Genomic DNA, 23,628 nt, shown 5'->3' with positions numbered 1-23,628 from the left:
TTGTTTTGGAGATGATAAATCAGTTTGGTGATGGATTTACAGGATTGATTTTTGTTCTATAAAAACTTTCCTGTAAGATCTGTTCCCATGGCTACCTCTAATCATAATTTTTCTGACATGAATGAATAAGTTCTTTGAATTAAATACTATGTTATATCATAGTGCATTTCATTGATTAGTGTTTTAAAAATTTATAAAGGTCATTTTATGGAAAGCAAATTTTTGTATCAGCTTTATTATTTTCAGTTCTTATAAAATTGCAGTGTTTTTTTCATTTTCAACTTTGGTGCAACATAGATATTTTAGTAATACATAACAAAAAATAGCTTTGCTAAGTTTATTTGCTGTATCTTATATTAAATATATTTATTATATTCTTTATTGTGGAAATTAATTAGACTTTTTAATTGTTGTTTCAGAGAAAAAAAATATGATTATTTATATTTATAAAAATTTAAGTATGCAAAAGAAAAGCAAAAAGTATGACATATGTTCGGATACAAATAACATAATTAAAAGCTTCTACAGTGGGATGAGGGAACAAATTGAAAGAAAAAAATTTAAAATTTAATGACCCATTATGAGGAAAATACAGCTCAAGAAAATGTAAAGTGAAAAATGTAGTAAATTAAATTTTATGAGATAATTTTTTTAAATAAAGCTATATTATAAACATATTTGGATTTAGAAAATTCCGATAGAAATGGTATTCATATAATCTAAATTTCTCAAAATGTGTATTCGAATAGAATTACATGTATATTTTTTCATCAAATTTGAAATTTCGAAGTATATGCAATCTGATTGTGTTTGAGTTTAATTCTACAGAATAATTCAATAATTGACATTAAAAATAAAGAAAGAATCAAAATACAAACACAACGATTTGAGTTTCAGCCTCATTTTTATTTAAGCACATATATACAATTCCCTATAGGGTATCAAGTTAATGAAACACATAAACACATTTTCTTTTTTTCTGTATTGTAATTACCATAGAACATCAAGATAATTAGAACATACATACTTCAGAATTTTTTTTCTCACTGAAATGAAAATTTTTTTCCACTGTTCAGAAATATTAAAAAGAATTCTTGCAATTACAACAAGAAGTATTAACAATTACACATTTAATTTTTGTACTGAAAATAAAAACAGATTACCAATATAATTATTTATACAATGCAATGGAAGAATACATAAACTACAATTGTTGAATTCTCAGCAATCGTAGGACATTTAAGCACGGATTACAGACAATAAAAAAAATTCAACTACTTGCAACTGATAAATCTAATACTATGCTTGCCACAATAAAAATGAGTATTTTACGGTCCCCGTAAAAATGTAAATTGCCAAAAAATGTAAACCGTCCCCAACTTGGTGATTGATAATTCGACTTGAAAGCCTTGGCGTAACCTGAAAACCATCAAGTAAATTCGGGGGCCATAAAAATAAACAAATACCGCTTGTTGCAATAGAAAAGTATTACAACACTCCACCTTCACATCAAAAACAGTTTTCACTCATCTCTTTTAACATTACTTTCAAATTACGAAGAAAGTAATGAGCTGCCAAATGAGTCATCTATAGCATTTGACTGATGGCAAGATAGACCTTGACTAATTTGGTGAAGCTCAAATTTCAAGCACACCAATTGTCTTTATCCATTTTACATATCATCGTCAGTAAGATATGTAACTTATTGTCATCTTCAGTTAAAACTCTACAGTTGGGTAAAAGTTGCTGCCTTCTTTGTATTTTAGTAGATGACAAACATACGTGTCCAAATTTCGCCATATCCTTTAGACACCTATATCGTCTAGTAAAAATCACTGAATTCACAAAGTGACTTCTTAATTATGTACGGTAATTACTTTCAGTGAAGGTGAACTCTTGTGGCAAAATGACCAGAAGTAGTTGCTGACATAGTAAAGCAACATAACTGGAAGTAGTTGCTGACATAGTAAAGCAACATAATTGGAAGTCATTGCTGACATATTGGGAAGGGCTGTGAGAAAAGTTCCAAGATTTTTCTGAACTGTAACTGGTGGTTGGACGTTGATTTTCCAAATTCATTCTGACCAGACGAACGCCATACTATGGAAGAGTTTTATAATGCAAACAGCATAGTAGTGATCAGAATCGAAAAATGAAAATACAGCAACTTTATTGTCGCATCTGGTTCAAACAATTCACAGAGAAATTACCCAAGAAAGAAAAATGTTTAGAATACAGACATTAAATAATGGAGTGTAAAAGCACAAAATACATACTAGTCTACATTATGCATAATAGAAGGAACATTATAAAGGAAACTGGATCCGCTGCAAGTGCATGGCTCAATTACTTCCAAACTTTTTCAAATACAGAGTTAAGCAAAAATTACTTAAAATAGTAAAGTCATCCCAGTTGCTTTGAAAAGAAATAGTCTGGGTCAATGTTTTTCGGATGTCATCATTAAGAAATTACCAAATAATAATAATAAAAAAGGCATATGACACTTAAGATTCTCCTTTCCAGTCTCTGAATAGATGTAGAAGTCTCGATTCAATTAAGTAAATAGGGAGTAATACCACAAGAGTTTCATTCTTGGTACAAATCTCAGCCAAATTCAAAGAATCTAAATCCTGAACTAAACCAAGAAAATGATTTATAAACTTGAGATGATTTTGCTTTGAAACATAGTGAAGATAATTAGAATAAATATCAGTTTATGCAATAATTATTTGTTACAATTGAATTGGCAAACAGATTATAAAGTGAAAGTCAAAAACAATTTTAAAGTAAATACATAAAGCAATGTAATAATCTTCAGTATCAAATAGTAATTCATAATATATTTTTTTGCAATAACACTGTTAATATATAACTTGCATTTATAAAAATAATTAAATTGAGGATATAAACAAATGACATTAAATAATTATTACTGATTGAAAAGAAGTCACATAAGCAATTTACAATTTGGAATGTAAAAGTCACTAAGTAAAATTTTTTTATCAGACTTCTGCAGTTGACAAGAACTTCCATTAGATTATTTTATGTTATAGACCAACTCTTAAATTTCAAGTAAACTTACTGTAGGAGTTAGAAATCTATAAATTAATTTTTACATTCATGATGACTCAAAAATTTAATTTGATAGTATCTTAAAATCACAGTTTTGAATTTAATGACTTTTACATGCATAACTTTTACAGATACGGATATATCTTTTTTTTATACATATATAAAAACTTTCATATTTCATACAAGAATCGTTTCAAGCGAAATTCATAAAATCAATTAAAATAAAAATAAGAAAAGACTGCTGCAGATTTTTTGAATAAATTAAAATTAATTTAAATTAGTTTTTCTTGAAGATGCTCTTCTCACACGGAAATCATGCACAGTTTCTTTAAATTCATCATTTTGTCATTCTAACAGGAGAAAAATGTGGTTACCTTTGTGGCATACAATCTAATCTCATAAACACAGGGATACTTCTTTTCATCTAAACGTTTACATTTGGTATATAAAAATTTTGAATGTAAGTGGCGAACAATGGAATTACTACAATTAAAAAGTATTGGAAATGTTGCCTTAAAACAAACAAGGGGAAAAACAATTCTGATCAATATTTATTACATCTCCAGCAAGAACAATTGCATTTCTGCCATTATTTCTCACGTCCTCAAAACATGTTTACATGAAATTCCTTTCAGGTTCATTGCAAATTTTTTTCCTGCATCAGTGGAATTCCAACCATACAGCTTCTGGTGAATGAGAATTTGTGGAGACATATTTATTATTAGTATTATTTCTTAATTCACAACATATAATGGCAAAAATGTATTGCCTAATTACATTATTAGAGATATTCTATCCTTCAGCATCGATTCAAAGATCTGATTGATAAACTGCTGATAGAGATGTGGATACCTTTGAAGAAATAGCTTAATGTTCTCTACCATAAATACGTGAGAAATCAGCTATGACTGTCTCACCATTGCTTCTCTGTATAACTTTCTTGATGAACTTTATCCCCCCACATGCCATAAAAATGAGAGACCTTAAGCAAGGTCATTAATGCAATGAGCGCACAGATTTTTATTTTCAGAGTCCCAATATAGAAAGAAGAAAAACTCGAGTATGCTCCAAATTTTTTTGAATGGCCAATTAAATCCCAAATTAATGACAGAGCTGCAATTTCAGAAACAAATTAACTTAACAAATTATATTTATATAAGTTGTGCTTTTTTGTTATTGTGTTTACGTGCATATGAATATACAGACCAAACGACAGCCAACTCATTGATGGATATGGTTCAAAATTTTGATATTAATTAATACTTATGATGCTAAAACTGTATGCCAAATTTTACTGATGTAGCACTTTGTGTTTTGAGTTTATCTCATTCAATGGATTACATTCAAAATTTAGTTGAAATCAGCAAATTTAGTATTTAGAAATTTGGACTCGAAGCATTTTTCAAGTTATTTTGTTCTTGGACAGATGTAATACAAAAATGTGTTATTTATAAATTTGAAATATGGAGATTGTGATAGATAGGGACAGGATGATCTTATTTTCATATTTAGTAAGCACATGTTTCTTTTTAATACTTCAAAATTAAACATCAATATTTTTCATTAGAATAAATTTTTTAATGAAAGTACACAAGTCATATGCTCAATAACCAAATGTGTTAAGTAAATTGAAGGAGAGAAAATCACAAAAAGTACATGAATTGTAAAGTACATGCCCTTATGAGTCATTTTACAAAATTATATGTAAATAATGTACATGTCATCACAACAGAGAAAATTTCATCAACTGACACCTGTCTATAAAAAAATTTAAACACTTGACTAACAAATTAAAAAGCATTCGAAAATATCTGGCAATTAATGTACCCACAATCTAGATCAAACATGCATTTTTATTATTTTTTACAGTGCATTTCAAGTCACTTAAGAGATAGATAGAATTTAAATATATATATATATATTTAAAATCAGATTTCATCATTTCTGTATGCCATGAAAATAAGAAGTCTTTGCAATCCTTCCCATGGATAAAGTAAAATAAATAATAAACCATTTTTATAAGTTGAATTTCGAATTCAAAAACTATCTTGGTGGTAAGAGAACTAAGAGGCTATTTCCTAGACAGGAATATAAATCATGATATGAAAATAATTTATTTTTTCAGTAATTTTCATTTGGTTTAAAATAAGACTTCTTTTAGAAAACATTAATGTGAATTTCATTATATGCATATATGATTTAATTAACACAAAGCATTTTAAACATATAATTAATAAAAAAATCAGTTTTTCAATTCCACATTTTATCAAATTGGAACCATTTCCTAAAACTAAATATAATATAAAAATTATAATAGGGCTTATTTAAGAAAAATTCCACCAAAAGATATTTAAACACATTCCTTATAATAATCTAAACCTGTACGAAATAATATAATTTTCTTCGAATTATTTTAACACTGGATACCCTATAAAAAGTAGTGATTATTTATAGATGTACATTCAAGTTTCCATCTAATGAACTTGCAAAGTTATGGAAAAAATGGAAATAAACACATGAACTAGTGATGGTGATTTTAACACTGCTTAATTAAACATTTTAAATATTCAAGAAAAATAATTTCAATATGTTAAATTGCAAAAAAAATTTTAGTAGTAAGAATTAAATTGCAAAAAAAATTTTAGTAGTAAGAATTTAAAAACATACATATTATATATATTCATTTTGAAAAAGTAAATCACAATTAAAATTTTGAATAATAAATTTCAAATTTCACAACAAAGTCATTCTTTACCTAAAATTAGCAAGATTATTAGATGGATTAATGATATCAGAAGAACATGATAAGTTTCGAAAATGATCAGCATTAACTCCGATATATAATAAAAAGATGACTGTGAGATTAAAAACAATTATATACTCAGTTTGTTGTCATAATGGAACTAAATCTCTATTTTGATGGCTCCCTAGACTTTCTGTACCAGACTGCTGCCGAACTGATTCAGAACAAGGAACTAAATCTCTATTTTGATGGCTCGCTTGACTTTCTATACCAGACTGCTGTCGATCTGATTCACAACAAGGAACTAAATCTCTATTTTGATGGCTCTCTTGACTGTCTGTACCAGACTGCTGTGGGTCTGATTCAGAACAAGGAACTAAATCTCTATTTTGATGGCTATCTATACTTTCTGTACCAGACTGCTGTGGATCTGATTCAGAAGAAGAATCTGAATAAGAACTAGATCCTTCAGAGTCATCATCATCTTCATCAGAGTCATCATCATCTTCATCAATCACAAAAAACTCTTCGTTTGCTGCAACAGAACTTTTATTTTCACTGTCATCATCAGAATGCTCAGTACTCAGAGATGTCTCACTGCCTAGGGACGGTGAACTGTATTCAGGACTCTCATCATACTCAATTTTCTTCAGCACACTGGTTGCGTCTGTTCGTTCACTATCATCAGTGTTCTGTAATGGCACACAACGTCTTTCACTGACTGCAGTCGGAAGACACTTTGTGCACTCCTTTTCAGTAGTTCTTCCCAAGGGATGCAAAAGGACTCGAGGCCAATGACTGTCTGCTATAGCCTTTTTAAATTTGGCAGAATGCAATGTCAGATGAGATGGTTGCTCCAAATCTAGAGTTGGATTCAAGACAAGGTGACTTTGGTTTTGCAGCCTGTGCAGATTCTCACTTGGTTTAGAATTTATAGAAGTTGATGAATCATCATTATCCTTTTGCATTGTTTCAAAACGATGCTGACTGCCACAGATGAGCGGCTGCTTTCCAATATGACCTCTTTTGTCATCAAGATTTGAATCCTGAAGTTTTTCATCTACCTGTAATAAATTTGGGGACCTTTCAAGTTGAAAAGAACTTACTGAATTTTGTGTTTTTTGAGAATAAGAACTTTCATCATCACTGGTATCATAAAATATATTAGCCTCTTCACTGTCAGACTGATCTGATTCATCCTCACTTTCATCCACTTCAAGGTACTGATCACATTCTCTATAATTTTCAGATGTTTTGTCGTCGCTTGCATCCTGTTCAACATTCATTGCCTTTGATTCAACAAGTTTTCTGGCTAAATATTCAGCTTGCTGGTTCTTTTCTAACAGAACTAAGGGATACCTTTTATTTCTCAAAGCATTGCGCACTTCTTGAACCCGCTCATCTTTAATTAATACAAAATCACTGCCATCATAGTAAACCTTTCTTTTCATTGATTTTTTAATAGCTAAAAGTTGGGCCTCGTTCTTTTCAATTAATTCACGCCTTCGTCTAAGGAATTCATCGCGTAAATGGAAACGCTCAATATATTTCATTACTTCATGTTCAAATGTTTCTTGACTTAGAGATGAGAACTGACTGAAACTTTCCCTCCTATATAACATTTCAAAGTCTATATCGTTGGACTCTACAGATGATGAGTAACCCTTTCGTGCAATTTCTTTTAAAAATGATACGCCGTAATGAACTGAAAATGGTTTAGGCCGTTTTAAAACAACTCTACAATCTCTAATTCCATATTCCTTCTTTAGAATGGCATCTAATGATTCTTCTTTAGATCTTTCTGCATCTTCAAAATCATTGCCCTGTTCCTCCCAATCTATACTATCATCATTCTCTTCTTCACCATCAACATCATGTTTTGAATGTTTACCGTTTGAACCCAAGTCTCTACTATTTGAACTTGTACATGCTCTATTTTGAAGAAACTTTTCGCAGTCCATAGGATTTTCCAGCACTTCTACAAACTCGTCTTGTTTCTCCAAATTCTTTTCATCATTGTTTCTTTCGGTAAATTCAGATTTTGCATTTTCACCTTCATTATTTGTTTCTTGTACATTATTTTCAGTAGGGTACTTCCCTTGCCTTTCCAAAAGGCCACCCGGTACTTTCATATTTTTTTCAATGCCACTGGTCTTTAAAATTTCAGAATATGACAAATTATGCTTATTATTCAAACACGAAGAAGTTTCAGTTTGAGAAATTGATTGCTGCAATGACACATCTTGTTGATCTGTGCAATTAATATCCCTTTCTTCGGTTTCCGAATCTATCTTTTCTACATTTTCCGAAATGGAATCCTCACATTTATCATTTAAATTGAAGCATGCAGGAGAAAGAGTTTGTATTTCATTATTAACATGACAGTCTTTTACGTAACTGTTTTCAAAATGTGAAGCATTAACATTTTTGCTTGGACTACCGTGAGTTTTTATTTTTTCCGATACAGGCAAGTCGGAAGCAATCGTATTTTCTGCCGCCTCTTGCTGTGAATCAGGTGCTGTTGAAATTTCTGGTACCTCTTGTTCTTTTAAATCGTCTGGATTTTGTCTTGAAAATTTGAATGTAAATTTCTTAGTTTTACAATGCGAATCAGATACAGTTTTATTTTTATTCGAACAAAGATCTTTTTCAGCCTGATTGCTTTCACTTGTCTGAACGCGCTCCTTTTGCTTTTCTGAAAAATCTGTGTTCCGAGCTTCACTATTCAAAACATCAGAACTTTTAAATTCTGTTTCTGAAAACAAATTAGAGTCAAAACTAAATTCTTGAATTTGCAGATGTTCATTAGATTTCTTTGAAGATTCAGAATCTGAATTTTGGGGAGTACTACCCAAACTAAAAGAATTTCTTGCTCTTTTTTTGGCAGGCAAATTACAGTCCAAGTAATTGCCTTGTACTTGCTCCAGGCGAAAATGTTTTTGTCCATGTTCAGAATGCAAAACCCGCATTGCATTATTTGAATTCAAGAAACTTCTCTTTTTGGGCATCAAGATAGATTTATGCATTAGATCAATGCTCTGTGTTTGCATGTGAGCAGTACGCTTTTCTGAAAGTACAGAACTGAAATTTCTAATTCTACTGAAACTGGATGAATTTCTAGTTGTCCTTGATGTAGGTAAAATAGAATTTTCTTCCTCAACATTTGGGTAACGAGCACTGTTAATACATTCCTTTTCCTCCTTTTGAATTTGTACATGGTGTTCTTCATTCTTCTTTTCCAGTTGCGAACTCCCAGTTTCTAGAAGACTATTACTTGAACAGGAGGAATATCTAGTTCTCTTTATGGTAGGCAAATTAAACTGGTCCGATAAAATAACTGATATTTCTTTTGTATGGCCACTGTGCTCACCTGAAAATTCAGAATCCAAATTCTGAGTTTCTCTGTTGGAATCCGAATACCTCTTCTTTCCTAATAAACCGATTTTTTTCACACTGCTCGACTCTACTTGCTTACTTTTAATAGGTAAATCGTCTGAAAATTCAGAATTTAAACTTTCAGTATCCTCACTTGAATTCGAAGAGCTTCTAGGTCTATTCCTCCAACTTACTGTTGCTGGTGTTTGATAAATTTTCTCCATTTGATTACTTTTTAAAGGTACAATTTCTGAATTTCCAGGTTTCAAGTTTGAAAAAATTAGACTTTTATCCCTATTTTTTGTCAAGCCAATCTCTGTTAGTCTGCTTTTCAATTCTTGTTCAGGGTTAATGAACACAGTTTCATAACATTTATAATCCAAATTCTGAGTCTCTCTACTCGAGTCGGAGGGGTTTCTATTGCTCTTCCTGCCTCTAGTCTGCATCTGATTAATTTTTTCTGTTTGCTCATGGCTAGTCTGAGCAGTTTCTGAAGATTCCAAATTGAAACTCGGATTAATAGTAGTAGATGCACTACTACTATTATCCCTTTTTTCAGTTACTGCCGTTTGGTTAATTCCCTTAGATGGTTTGTGAAGCATTTCTTGAGAAAACAAATATTCTAAATTCTGAGTTTCAATGCATGAATTTGAGGAACTTCTAGCTCTATTTTTCTTTGATAAATCAATCTCTTTTAAATTGCTTGCCACAGCTCTCTCATGTCCAGAAAGAAGTGTTCCTGAATCTGAATTTCTAATTCTACTTTTAATTGATAAATCAATCTCTTTTAAGCTATTTTCCTCTGCTTTCCTAGGAAGAAATTTTTTTGAACATTCAGAATTGAAATCTTGAGCTCTGATGTCTGAAGTAGATGAGCTCCTAGTTCTACTTTTAATTGATAAGTCAATCTCTTTGTTCTCATGTCCAAGAAGCATTGTTTCTGAACATCCGGAATTAAAAGGGTTTGAATAGTTACAAGCAGATGAGCTTCTAGTCCGTTTTTTAATTGACAGATCTATTACTGTTGGCTCTTCCTGCTCCTGCCTGGCTATTTTCAAACATTCAGAATTGAAATTCTGAGTTCTATTGTTTGAATTAAAAGAGCTTTTAGTTCTGTTTTTTCTCAACAAATCAGTCTCTGGTAAGTTACATTCCTCCATTTGCTCGGAGCCAATAGGAGTGGTTTCCGAAGATCCAGAATCTAAATTCTGAGAAATTCTATTTGAATTAGAGAAGCTTCTATTGCTTTTCATCCATCCGATTTTTCTTGAATTTGTTTTGTTGACTGTTTCGACAGGACCAACATGTATTTCTTTTGAGCATAGAAAATCTAAGTTCTGTTTTCCTCTGCTTGTAATGGTAGAACTTTTAATATTTTTTCCAGACAAATCAATCTCTGTAAAGTTACTTTCTCTTGCCAGTTCATGGCTAGTAAGCACCATCTCTGAATCTTTGCAATTCGGATTCTGCATTTCTCTACTAGAATTAGAGAAGCTTCTACTTGTATTTCTGCTTCTAATCTGAATTCGATTCCTTTCCCCTCTATTCTCTTGAGTAGCAAGAACAGTTTCAAGACATTTAATATCCAAATTTTTAATTTCTCTACTTGAACTAAAGAAGCTTATATTCCTCTGCTGTTTTTCCTGTTGTTTGTATGCTTGTCCGGCTCCCACCGCTTGCTTATGATCAACAATGATATTTTCTGAATGTTCAAAATCCAAATTTTTTGTTTCCCTGTTTGAATTGGAGGAACTTTTAGATCTATAATTTTTTGACAAATCAGTTTCTAAGAGGTTACTTTCCTCTATTTGATCAGGGCTAGAAAATGCCATATCTAAACATTCAGAACCCAAATCCTGCATTGCTCTTTTTGAATCAGTGGAAGTTCTATCTTTCTTCCTTGTTTGTTTTAAGCTGACTTTTGCTTCTTGCTTATGGTCACCCAATATGATTTCTGTGCATTTATGAGCAGAATCCAGAGTTTCTCTGCTTGAATGAGAGGAGTTCATAATTATGTTCGTTTTTCTCCTCTCCTCTTCAGTTAACTTAATTCCCCCTGCTTCTTCAAGGCTAGCAAGCTTTGCTTCAGAAATTTCATAATCTAAATTAGAAGAACTTTCATTACTCCTTTTCCAGGCCAAATAAGTCTCTGCTGAGTTCATGTCTTCTTGATTTTCAAAAATATAATCTGCAGAATCTAGATGATGACTTGAATGAGGAAGTATTCTATCTTTATCTGTTGTAGGTAAATCGATTGTTTTTTCATTTATTTCTGGTAGATCACTGCATTTTTCTAGAGTTTCATTATGCAAATTTTGTGAATCATTTTTTATAATTTCAGAATCAAAATGTTTTCTTTTCCTACTTTCTCTGTGTTTTGATTCAGACATTTGATGTTTATTTTCGTCAGTTGGTGTCTTATCTGTTTTCTTCAAGGATGAATTGATATGTGATAAATCATAATCATCACATTGCAGACGATTAAGTTTAACATAACACTTTTTTATGCCAAATTTTTCCAAAAGTTGCGCATCAGATAATTTGTGAGAATCTGCTTTCGAACGAGTCCCAGCACGTAAATGGGATTTCATATTTTAAAGCAACGAAAATGGTGAATTTTTGATTCATCCTTAGACAACTATTCCATAATCAGGTATTCGCCCATGCAGCACCCTGCATAAAAAAAAAAAATGTTAAATTAATTTGCAACATACATAATAACTGAACATAGCATAATCTCAGAGATAAAATAAGTAATAAGAAAAGGATATATGTATTATACAAACTTACATAATCCACATTATAGCACATACTTACTCTTATTCAATCCAGTGGTTTGAAACAAATTTTGAGTAGAGCAGCAAGTACTATACAATTATTAACCTTACTTAATTAGCGTACTTTGTGTTGTTCCATATCACAGATAGAATTGTTTTCACCAACAAGGAAATCCCTCCATGGAAGATTGTTAGTATTTAAAATAATTTTAGCTACAGTAAAGCACCTTTCACATGTATCAGAAAGAAAAAAGACAGAACCACGTAAACAGAAATTGAAAAGCGACTTACCCAGAAATAGCTGAACAAAATAAATCAGAGTTTTACTAATGTACTATAAATTGACACTCACTTCGACAATTTTTTGATGCAGCAATTTTGAAAAGTCTGTCATGAAGTTATTTATTTGATTCTAGATCACCTTACCTGATCATAAAACCAATTTATAATAACACCAAAAATTTTCTGTCTCCAGCTGCATATTCGGACACTAAACTGATGAAATTTTTCCATTTCCTTTAGTGGCCAATATAGAAACTGCGTGGCTCCAAACAGGATAATTTCCCTAAAATTTGATAAAACTGGATTTTCTTTTGTGTATTACTAAATTCTTCATCACTTTTTAAAAGTAATGAAACCGAGACTAATACTGACTGAAAAAAAAAAAAAAAAAAAAAAAAAAAAGAGATAAGTTATAAAACAAAAGGAAAATTTCCAAACATACTTAAAAGAAACCTAAATAAAAGCCAATACACTCTTTTTATGCAACTTATCTAAAAAGAGATTTGTTATTAAACAGACAATGTAATTAGCAAATCATCCTTTGTGTTACTATGGTCAGAGACTAAGCAACTTTTGGTATTTTGTACACCATACACTACAGAGATATGAATTCTATATCTTGAATTTTAGATGATGGCATCCAATTAAAATAAAATATCTCAGCCAATTAAGAAAGAAAATCAGAATTCAGAACCATTTTTCAACAACATAAAAGCATACACAACCCTATGAAAAATGAAACCATGCCCAAGGAAGAATCATAAAATATATTAATTCTAAAGGTTAATTACAGTATTTTTAGTGCAATTCAATTTTCTTCTATCTGCCTTCAGCACATTTTAATGGCTATTTAAAAGTCTGATTGGAAATTTCATAGATTCCCAATCAAAATTTTGTCATTTCTTCAAACTTCAACTGAATTCCTTTCTACTAGAATGGCAGCCACGGAACAAAATGTTGATAATATACGTTCCAAATCTTGTTGATAAACTTCCAAATCTTTATCCCAAGTTTGTTCCCATCCAAGCAGTTTAAAATTAAAAATTTGTTTACTTTCAGTTATTAAAATTTAACAAACAACTTCATATTCACAATAGCAGAATAAACCAGGCAATAGGCAAATGAACTAAAATTTCATGTGAGCAATAATAGAATATTTTAATGATTCTGAAAATTGCCAAATTAATCAAATCAAGAATAAAATATTAACAAGAAATCCCAACCGATATTAATGAATGATGCATTTTATTAATACCTTTTTCTGCTTCATACGGGTTGTTTCAAGATCAACTCAATATACTCTTTAAATCTTATATCTCAGGTTTTCATAAAATTTCAAACATAATAACTGTTTATGCAGTTTTGAAAAAATATCAAATTTTACAAAAATAAACTGAACTACATTTTAAATTACAGTTTTGCATATTTTTAATCACTCTAGGGGAATTCATAATTTCAATCTACAATAACTCATTTCAACTAAGAATTTTTATTAAATGATACATTTGTCATTTGAAATTGAAAGAGCCACATCCACTTAGCATAAAATACTTTCATACACACCATACATTTCAATAAGAGTCTCAGGATATACTTTTGTCTGAACATTCATTATTGATACCTCAGCAAATCAGTACTTTTACAATTTAAGAATAATATAGGTAATCCAGACTAAAGAAGAGTAATGTTTACTTCATCAAGTTCTTTATTTTTTAAGTAAATCATTCCACTAATTTCCTTCAAACTGTGAAATAACAATATGCCTTCAAATGTAATAAGTTTATCTACGGATTTTGTCACTTCATATTCATTTAATTTAACATATACTTCAGTTGGCAATGCTTGCTAGTAATATTTTCAATCGCTCATTCAAAACAATGTCGTACAGTTTGAAATTGGAATAACATTTGCAAATAAGCATGGTCTGCTAATTTCTTTACTGCTCCCTATCCTGTCACAGTGCCTTTCTTTCAACAACATCCTCTTTTCATTTTGAAATCTTCTCATAAAAACAGATTTTTTAAAAAAAAAGATTATTTTTGAATTGGATGGCAGACCTGCTCCAAAAAACACATTTGGAAGTCAGAAATACTATTGTACTAGTATTGTATATACTTTTTACAGACAAGATTTATACGTAGTAACATTTTAAATTTTAATAAATATTATTTTATTAACTTTTATAAAAATTAAAAAGCTTGTGTGTTTTGAATTAAAAGTTTTATTAAGTTAGCAAATTAGTTATTAATATTAATTTTAAAAAATTAGCTAATCATTATTGCCAACAAATTGCAAATCTCCATGATTTAATTATTCTAGATTCATTTTTGTTTTCTTTTTACAGTTTAGTATTGATATTTATCTTCACTGAAGTGTCAATATTATCTTCTTGTATTATGCAGCTGAAAACAAAGAATTAATGAAAAACAAGCATCAATTTTATTATTTTAACTATTAATCCATTATCACCCCAAATTTATATTTTGCCAAGCGATTTATAATATCAACTATTTGTAATTTAAAATATGTACTTAATTTTTTCCTTTCTTTTTTTGCATGTATAATCATATGGTATATCACATACTGCAAGAAAAAACATAAAGAATGCAGCAAAATAATATTTTTTTTGAAGCTCTCTAGCTTGATTTAGAGTGTTCCTAGAGCAATTCAAAAAATTTTAATTTGCAGTTTTGGAGAAAATTTTATGTACATTTGATTCAAAAACAAGTCCATATATGTTGGTAAAATTTGATATTTTTGCAAATCTACATGGATAGTACATCTGTGCTAAATTGAATGAAAATTTGAGACAACAAGATAAATTTTGTTTCAAAGCCGAGGTGATTTATGCCTTGGAATGAACCATATTCAAAATTTTAATCATTTATCCATATAAATTTGCTAAAATTTGTATAAGCAATCTTCATTCTTACATACATGACCATCCAGACCAGTTAAAGCATTTTTTAAATTAAAAAAAAAACATGGTTCATTTATATAGGACTTTGATTAATTACAGACAAATTCTTTCCACTCAAGCATGTTTTTCTAGAGAGAAAAGAATCTTTTGACTAAAGAATTTTTCAACTGATTTCAACATTTTTTTTAAAAATAAATATATAGTTTACTCGGGTAGAAAATGAAAAGAAAAATATATTCATAACCTGTGTTACTAACTACATTAAAATTTGGTCAATTTGAACTTTTTAAATTTAAATTTGTCCGAAATTCAAATGTTTTCTCCAGTCTTTTGAATTTCTCATTAACTTAATATTAAAATATAGAATGAAATGAAAAAAATATACATAATTTGAATTCAAATATAAAAACTGTTAAAAATTATTTGTATTTCTAAATTATTTTTATAAATTTAAAATTTTTCATACTTAGCATTCCCAATCTAGGTCAGTAAATACTTTTTTAAATTCCTTCATTTACACAGATTATACAATGCATTTTGTCAGCACGTAATGAACAATGCATTCATTAAAAGAATCTTACTTTAATGTATATCATGAAAACAATTCTGTTTATTTTGAAGTTTCATTATAATTATTGCATTCAAAGTACTATGTATTAAGAAAAACATTTATATTTATGTCATATTTGTTAAAATGGAAAAATATTAAAAATAAACTTTTACAGCCATTTTTAGTTTAAAACTGTTATGGTCTCTTGCTCGTCACTTTTCATAATTCCAATATTTCAAAAATATTTAATTATCACAGTGTTCCTAATCAACTTCAAATTAGCTAAATTCCATCAAATTTGTAATTTATTTTTTTTTAAAATAATAAAGGAATTATAATCTAAAGGTTTCAGAGCTGCCATTGACTATTTTTTTATAGTTTTAGAGTTAATTTATAATCTTAAATAGTACAATATAATTTTATTTCTTTATTATCCAAGATAATTATATTTTTATTGGCAAGTCACAAATATAAAATCCTTACCCTCAAAATTTTTCATCTTTTAAATATGGTATTTCCTTCTAATAGTTTTGGTGAAATAAAATCCATTACCCAACTTTTCTTTGAATTAGAGAAACATTGTAAAATCTTTTTGAAATTACAAAATCCAGACTTATTGTTTGAAGCGAAGTATCCATAAAAGTTATTCATTATGGAATACATATATAAACTTTTCCAAAAAAAAAAAAAAAAAAAAAAAAAGGCAAATTGCATTAAGAATAATATAGGAACATAGTATAAAAACAACTGCAAAACTAAAAGCTCCTGCCTAGAAGTTTTTGCTTACCTTTTCTATGAAAAATTTCTGATAAATAAATCTAATTTATAAATGCTCAATGTTGCAATTTTGCTAACAACATTTTTACTTCTTGAATAAAAGAGAACTTATACACATAACTGAAAGCAATCTGAGCATTTTTATTTGAAAAATTATTTTTAAAAATTAATTCCACATAATTAAAAAAATTGAATACTTGTATTAATTACAAATGAGACACCAGATAACAATAATCTAAGTTTTTACAGTGCCACCTATAATCAATAATACATTCGAGAAGCAATTTTGAAAATTTTTTAGGAATCTTATCATAGAAATATCATGTATCATTTTTAAATAAAAAGCTGTAAATGAAAGAACAAAACAAATACAAACATTCACACAAAAATCTACAAAACTATAATGAACACATAAAAGGTGCTTAACTGTATTGTTTTCCCCCCCAATTTTGATGTTTACAACATTAAGGGTTTTATTTTTAAAACTTTTCTCATCAAAATGTTCTATGTATTTACAAGTGCAAAGGTAAGGAATGTTTAAGGCCACAAAAAGTAAGAATCTTTCATGTATTTAATAAAATGGCAAAACATAAGTCTTATTCCCAAACATTATCTTCCCTCTGGAACAACAGAGTCAATTCATGCGTAATAGTTGTATGCCAAATGAAATCAGGCCTATAACTTAACTGTATGTAGCCTTTTAATTTAATGTAATTCAAGTAACAAATGAAAGACAAACAATAGAGGTGGCGTACATAAAAGAAGTTGAAATAAATTTATGAATGCTTGTTTAAATGTACAAATATTTCTTACTCAAGTCTATTTTCATAAGATTAATTTACTGTAATTATAATTAGATAATAATATATTTAATTTTATTCACACAACAAAACTTTTCATTTTTGTGTTTTCAGTGTAATAGAGAACCAGACTCAGGTGCAATTACAACAAAACTTTCAATACTCTTGAATATTTCTTTCCTAAAAAGAATCAAGATTCTCCTAAAATATTCGCTATAAAAATTTTATTGCGAATGAAATAGCAATGAATTTTACCATATGAATTGAAGCTTCAAGTAAGACAAAAAGTATGACAAAAAAAATTATAATAATACCAATGTCCAGTGAACATTTAAATCCTACACATTTCAATGTGGAAACCACCCCTTAACAGAAAATATCAAATATCTCCCGATGTAATTATTGTATATGAACCCAAATTTGTACTCCAGTTATTTTTTTCAAGGGAAATTTATTCATGGCATCAAAAACAGCTGTTGCTATAGGAAATATCAAAATTTGTATAATTTTAAATATGCATCTTTTAGTATTCATTACTACTTTTAAAATGGTACTTTTATTTTTCACACAGGATGACTGCAAAATATATATGGGTGACTCCAATTTTTTCCACCTGTGACTGCATATGTATGGAAATGTAAACCTATATATTTTTTTAAGGGCAGAATAATTTGTTTTACAATGATGCTTAGTTTCCATTGAAAAACATTTTTAAAAATTAACTTTAAATGTGCATTTTTTAATTATTATTTCTGTATTTACACAATATTTACATAAAGTCTTCTATTGTAAAACAAATGACATCCTTTGTTTTAATAATAAAAAAAATTGGCATAAAAATGGCAAAAATAAAAAAAGTATCATAAAAATGAAAAACTGCAACACCAAAAAATTAAGTGAACTTTTATAACACTAACAATAAAGATCTGGAATCTTTTTTTGATATTTCTTGAAATAACAAACTATCACCGTAAGATGGATACATTGCTTCCAAAAATATTGACATTGATGTAGAAGCATAGCATGACCAAACATTTTATATTTGACTTTTATACTTGCAACAACATATAAGATTTGACATAGCTGGAATGGAAAGTGCGAACTTCCTCTTGCACTCATTGACCATAATTAGAAATTTTAGTTGCAGTCATATAAAGTACTAAGCATGACAGAATGGCAACCATCATAAGACTATCAAAACTACCCGAAAATGACAATAGAATAATACTATGTTCTAAAAGAGTTTTTAAAGTTATTTTTTTTATAAATAGGAAAGTATAGCAGCTTTCAGAAGGTCAGAGTGTAAAAAAAAAAAAAAATTGTCTCATCATTTCATATTTCTAAAGTTTATTAGTGCGTGTTTTTGTTTAATGTTTAGCATTCCGAAAATACATAAAAACTTAACTTGCTTTTAAACTTTATATATATGTATATAGTATATACAAGGTGTACTGAAATAGACAGACGTCTTTCAAAACAGAACAGTTAACATAACAGAAAAACAGTTAAGGTTTAAAAAAATGTAATGTATGAATTCTTGTAGCAAATTCACACAGCAGGGCATAAATTTTTCAACCACAGTTTTTGGTTTTAGTTCAAAAAGTTATCGATAGATGGTGCTGCAAGTCCCTTTATAATTTTCTTATTGCCTGCAAACCTTCAAAATAAGCAACCTCAGAAGGGGTTACTGTTTCGATTTTAAAATGAGTGTCGATTGTATTCAATGTGTGGAGAAATGAAACACTATCTTTGCATTTCTCAAAAAAAATTATGCACTCTTTAAAGACCTTTTTTTAAAATTAAGCACTTTTAAGGTACTTTAAAATGGTTTTCAAATTTAAGCTACGCACCTTGTTAATATTTTGTATATGCATATATAAATAAAAAATATATATATTAACCTTATATACATGTCTCAATTTGACTTTAAAAAAAAATCCTTACAAACATCCTAAAGTTGTAAATTCCTGTCTCAAATTTGTACTTAATAAGGAATACCTCTTTTTGTAATTATATTAATGTTGTTTTTTTTAATACTTGTTCTAATGAATTAGGAATCTTTTAAAAAAAGTATCTGTCATCCACTGTATGGCATAAAAAAATAGAAGTATGATGTTAGTCAATAAAAGATAAAATATCATTGAAAATGTTTCGATTTTATTTTTATGATAGAATTTCAAATTCATCATAGCTTTAATGTTATTATACTGATTTTATATAATACACTAAATCCATTTTTAAGAAGAATAAAAGTAACAATTGACAAATAAATGTATAGAGACAAAGTGAAATTTGCCTAATTTGAAGCTAACAAGATCGCAATAGCAATTTAATCAATCCAAGTAATCAAACTAGTTGAACATAAAATAAATACAATTAAAACAATTTTAAATAAAAAAAATTAGTAAAAATTCTGTAATATTTAACAGTTAATACATGTTAATAAAGCATAGCCAGTAATTTTAATAATGTATAATAATAATTGTAGATTCTTTTAAATAATTATTTCAAAATATTATAATAAGTTTAATAAACTAATAATATAAGGCACTTATATATAAAACAACAATGTACTAGAACTTTAAAATAAACAGTATAATTTACATCAAATAATTTTAATATTATTCTATTTTTATGTTTATTATTAACTTACAAATATACAAGACAAAAGGAACAACCAAATTCAACTTAAAAATTTTTAGTTTGAATTTTAATTTAAAATCAATCAAAAATTAAATTGGAATTATAGACAACATTTTAACATTATGTTAATAGAAAATCCAAGAAATTTGAGGAAAAATATATTTGAATCAGCTAAGTTCCATTATACTTACCAATGTTTAAATAATTTGCAAAACCCTGTCTTCATTAAAAATGCAATGAAAGCAAGCTTCACATACCTATATAAAACCCATTTAGGCCATGCTTTTCCCTCAGTTCATATCTGGTTACAAATGTTCGACCAACTAGCAAATCACAAGAGGAATTGCTCTGGGGTTGAGCATTATTTAGTTAAAAGAATTCAGAATTTAGAAAAATTTAGTAAATTAAACACAGAGATTCAATAATTGGTGCATTTAAAGCTTTTTTCAACCTGTTCAGTTTTTATGACAAATATAATTTTAAACATGTACTAATGAGCTATATGAATTATAGCCATAAAATAAACATAAAAGAAATACACAAAATTAGATTTCATGAAGATTGTACTTATTGTTTTAATTTTGGGAGTATTCCATCAGCTGGAACACTGCAATGCTAGAGCTAAGAAAAGTGCAACTAAGCAAGCTTTCCAGTTAAGTGTGAACATGAGTAAAATCTCTAGTATTGAAGCTACTTTATAACTGTGTAGCAGATTTAGCAAGGTGTACTATAAAGGGGCATGCTCAGATTTGCCATAAAAGAGCAATGTTTGAAACAATTTCAGTGTTTTGGAAAGACTTAATTGATCTCTCAGCGCCATTTTCAATACAATTAATTGACAATAAAAAATGTTTATTTATATTTAAAATTAAAAAAATAAGCTATAATATATATAATTAAAAAATATTTACACTATTATTTATTTAAAACAAACTTAGCAAAACTCAAAAAATAAAGTGCAGAGAACTCTATGCAGCTGTAAGTAAATATAACTAAAGCTACTACTACACCTAATTTTATATGATTATATTTATGCTTTCTCCAATAAAAAATATATATAACCAATAAAATAATATTGAAATTATCCTTCCAACAATTTTTTTTATTAGAAAAAAAAAAAAAAAACCACTCCTTGAGGGGAAATAAAACAAAGAAAAAAACATGTTTTTACATAGCATACTATGGCTGAAAATTATGGATTAAATGCCATCTATTATTAAAAAAGAAGCTTAAAAGTGAAATTGAAATCCATTTTTCCTCCCAGTTATATAAGAATGTAACGATTTTAGAAGCAAGTGAAATTAGACATTCCATGTAGTGGAACAATGTGCTGTAAAGGGTTAAGCCTAATCAAGTTAATGTAATAACTTTTTTTATATCAGTAATTAGTTACCTTCAACAATCACATGATTTACTTGTTACAAAACAGTATTAATTTAGCTATGAAAACAATTTTAAAATTTTGTATTTAATTTTTTCATAATCTGCAGGTAATAACTATCTCAAGAGATCACAAAACAAATGAGAAGGTAAAAAGAATTAAATAGTGTCCTGGAAATGTGCCAGTATATGAACTAAATTTTGATACATAAATAAAACGAAAATACAATGAATATTATACATCAAATGAACTTACATTTAAAGACCATTCAGATTGAAAGTGGGGGAAACTATATGGTTTATCGAGAGGAGGGATGGGGGGGGGGGCAAAGTAAAAATAGACAAAAAACAAAACAATCTAAAAAAGGAATTAAATTGTAAAGGTGAATAATTAATGTTTTATGTAATAAAACTATACATTTAAAATAAGATTTTTTAATAGCATAAAGTTTTAAAAAAAAAAGTTCCGATATATTAATCTATTTTTACATAATTCTATGATTAATTCATGTAAGAAGCATATATTTAGTAAACCAAGACGTTTGTTAAAGATTTCTTTAAGAAATTATTTGTATCTATATGCTGTAAATGGTTCTTAAAATCAACAGACTCACGAAATTATAGGTCAAGTTTCATTAAAAGCTTTTAATAGTTGACTTAAATATTTCTACTTTAACATTTGTATGGAATGGAAATTTGTAGGAAGGAGATATGGATGAAGTGTCATTCTCATAATACGCCAACAGCTCAAAATTATAAGCCCATCTTAAAAACAGCTTCATATAACTTTAAAATGCCATAAGATTCGAATTCAATTATAAAAGAAGTTATATCAACAAATTGTATAAATGGTCACGATGCAATTAACAAACAAAAGATATGGGAACTAAACAATATGAACTAAATCTGTAATTCCAATAATAGCTGCCTATTTTTTTTTTAAAGCTGTTGTCTTTTTTTACATTTTTAATTTTTATAAACTCTTTTACTACTAGCAATGTAAGAATTCAGGAATTCTACAGAAAAACTAAGAAAATAATGAAAAAAAATAATGTCTGCTCCATTTTAATATTAAAGACAAACTGTTTATGCTTTGGTGACTTGGTAAGAAGTACCTACAAAATGTACTAAAGAAGATCTTGGCCAACTTGACTATGTTTAATAGGAATTCATTATCTAATTGATTTTTTCCCCCGGTTACTTGCCATTATAGAAATTACAAGAAGGATGTTAAATAAAAATAGCATACATAATTCAAATTTATTTTGGTTAATTTAAAGCTAAAACTAAAAATTGCATGCATTTCTAAAAAATTTGTCCAATGCATCTATAAATGAATAATTTGTAATTCATTTAAGGACTTCAAAACTGTGTTATATATTCCATAAAGAGAAGGAGGGAAAACTTTTAAACATATTAGATGAGTAGTGAACACTTATTTCAAAATTACTAAATTTTTAATAATAATAATAATTTAAGTTATCCAAATTATTTATGGTAGCATTCTCTTGCTATATTATTTTTCAGAACGATTTTTTTAAATTTAAATTTCTAAATTAAACAGTGGTCTAGTCAGCTTCAAAGGTATCAATTTTCACAATATATGCAAGAATGAAATATCTCAGTTCATTCAAAATTGATCTTTCCCTCTTTCAATAAAATAAAATAAATCTTCTATTCTCATTCTGCATTTTTATATTTTCAAATATAGTTTGCTTCAAATTCAGCAAAGTAATAATTTAATGTAATGTAATAAATATCATTATATACAATATCTGCTATTTTATATAAAGCCTGGAGGAAGTATATAAAATATATAAATACAACTCCACCACAGAAAAAATAATCCTGATCCATATTTACATTTAAAACCATGTCCACTCCAAATGATTTGGACAATTAATTATTAAATAATTTTTTAAAAAAATGTTTTTATTTGTGTGTGTTTAAAATTTGGAAAATGATAGTTTCACAGTTTTACCATTTAGAAGGCAGCATAAATTAAATATTTTTTAATAAAAATTGTAAAAATTATATCTTAATAAATTTTAATCTCATTTTTTTGCATATTTTTGAACATTTTATAATATTAAATTCATAAAATAGTATAGCAAATTTGCATATTATTCTTTCATTTCTTTTTGATAATCGAAAAGAGCTAATGATATTAAATAATAAAAATAGTTGATATAAAAATATCATGACCTGTTTAAAATTGATGCAAGAGAATAAGATCATATGAAATTAAATTTTATTATTTTTCTCCTCTTCCCAAGTTTTAACATCTTTTGATATAGCCATGAAAAAAA

At 28.2% G+C, this 23,628-nt stretch overlaps 1 protein-coding gene across 3 annotated transcripts in view; it reads right to left on the bottom strand.

Moving 5' to 3' along the window:
* Window positions 1-885: 885 nt before the first annotated feature.
* The window catches only part of LOC129956471 (uncharacterized), a 34,011-nt gene continuing 11,268 nt past the window's right edge, over window positions 886-23,628 (bottom strand). For 2 of the 3 annotated variants that reach the window (XM_056068373.1, XM_056068374.1), the window contains one exon: window positions 886-11,863. In XM_056068373.1, coding sequence (XP_055924348.1) covers window positions 5,965-11,781 — 5,817 coding nt within the window. In that variant the 5' untranslated portion in view covers window positions 11,782-11,863 and the 3' untranslated portion in view covers window positions 886-5,964. Of the gene's footprint in view, window positions 11,864-12,393; window positions 12,533-23,628 lie in introns of all 3 variants that reach the window. The other variant, XM_056068375.1, reaches the window with a different exon arrangement.

This window comes from Argiope bruennichi, chromosome 11, assembly GCF_947563725.1.
Source record: "Argiope bruennichi chromosome 11, qqArgBrue1.1, whole genome shotgun sequence".
Classification (NCBI taxonomy): Eukaryota; Metazoa; Arthropoda; class Arachnida; order Araneae; family Araneidae; genus Argiope; species Argiope bruennichi.
The sequence above is the reverse complement of the archived record's forward strand: the minus strand, read 5'-3'. Positions and strand labels throughout refer to the sequence as shown.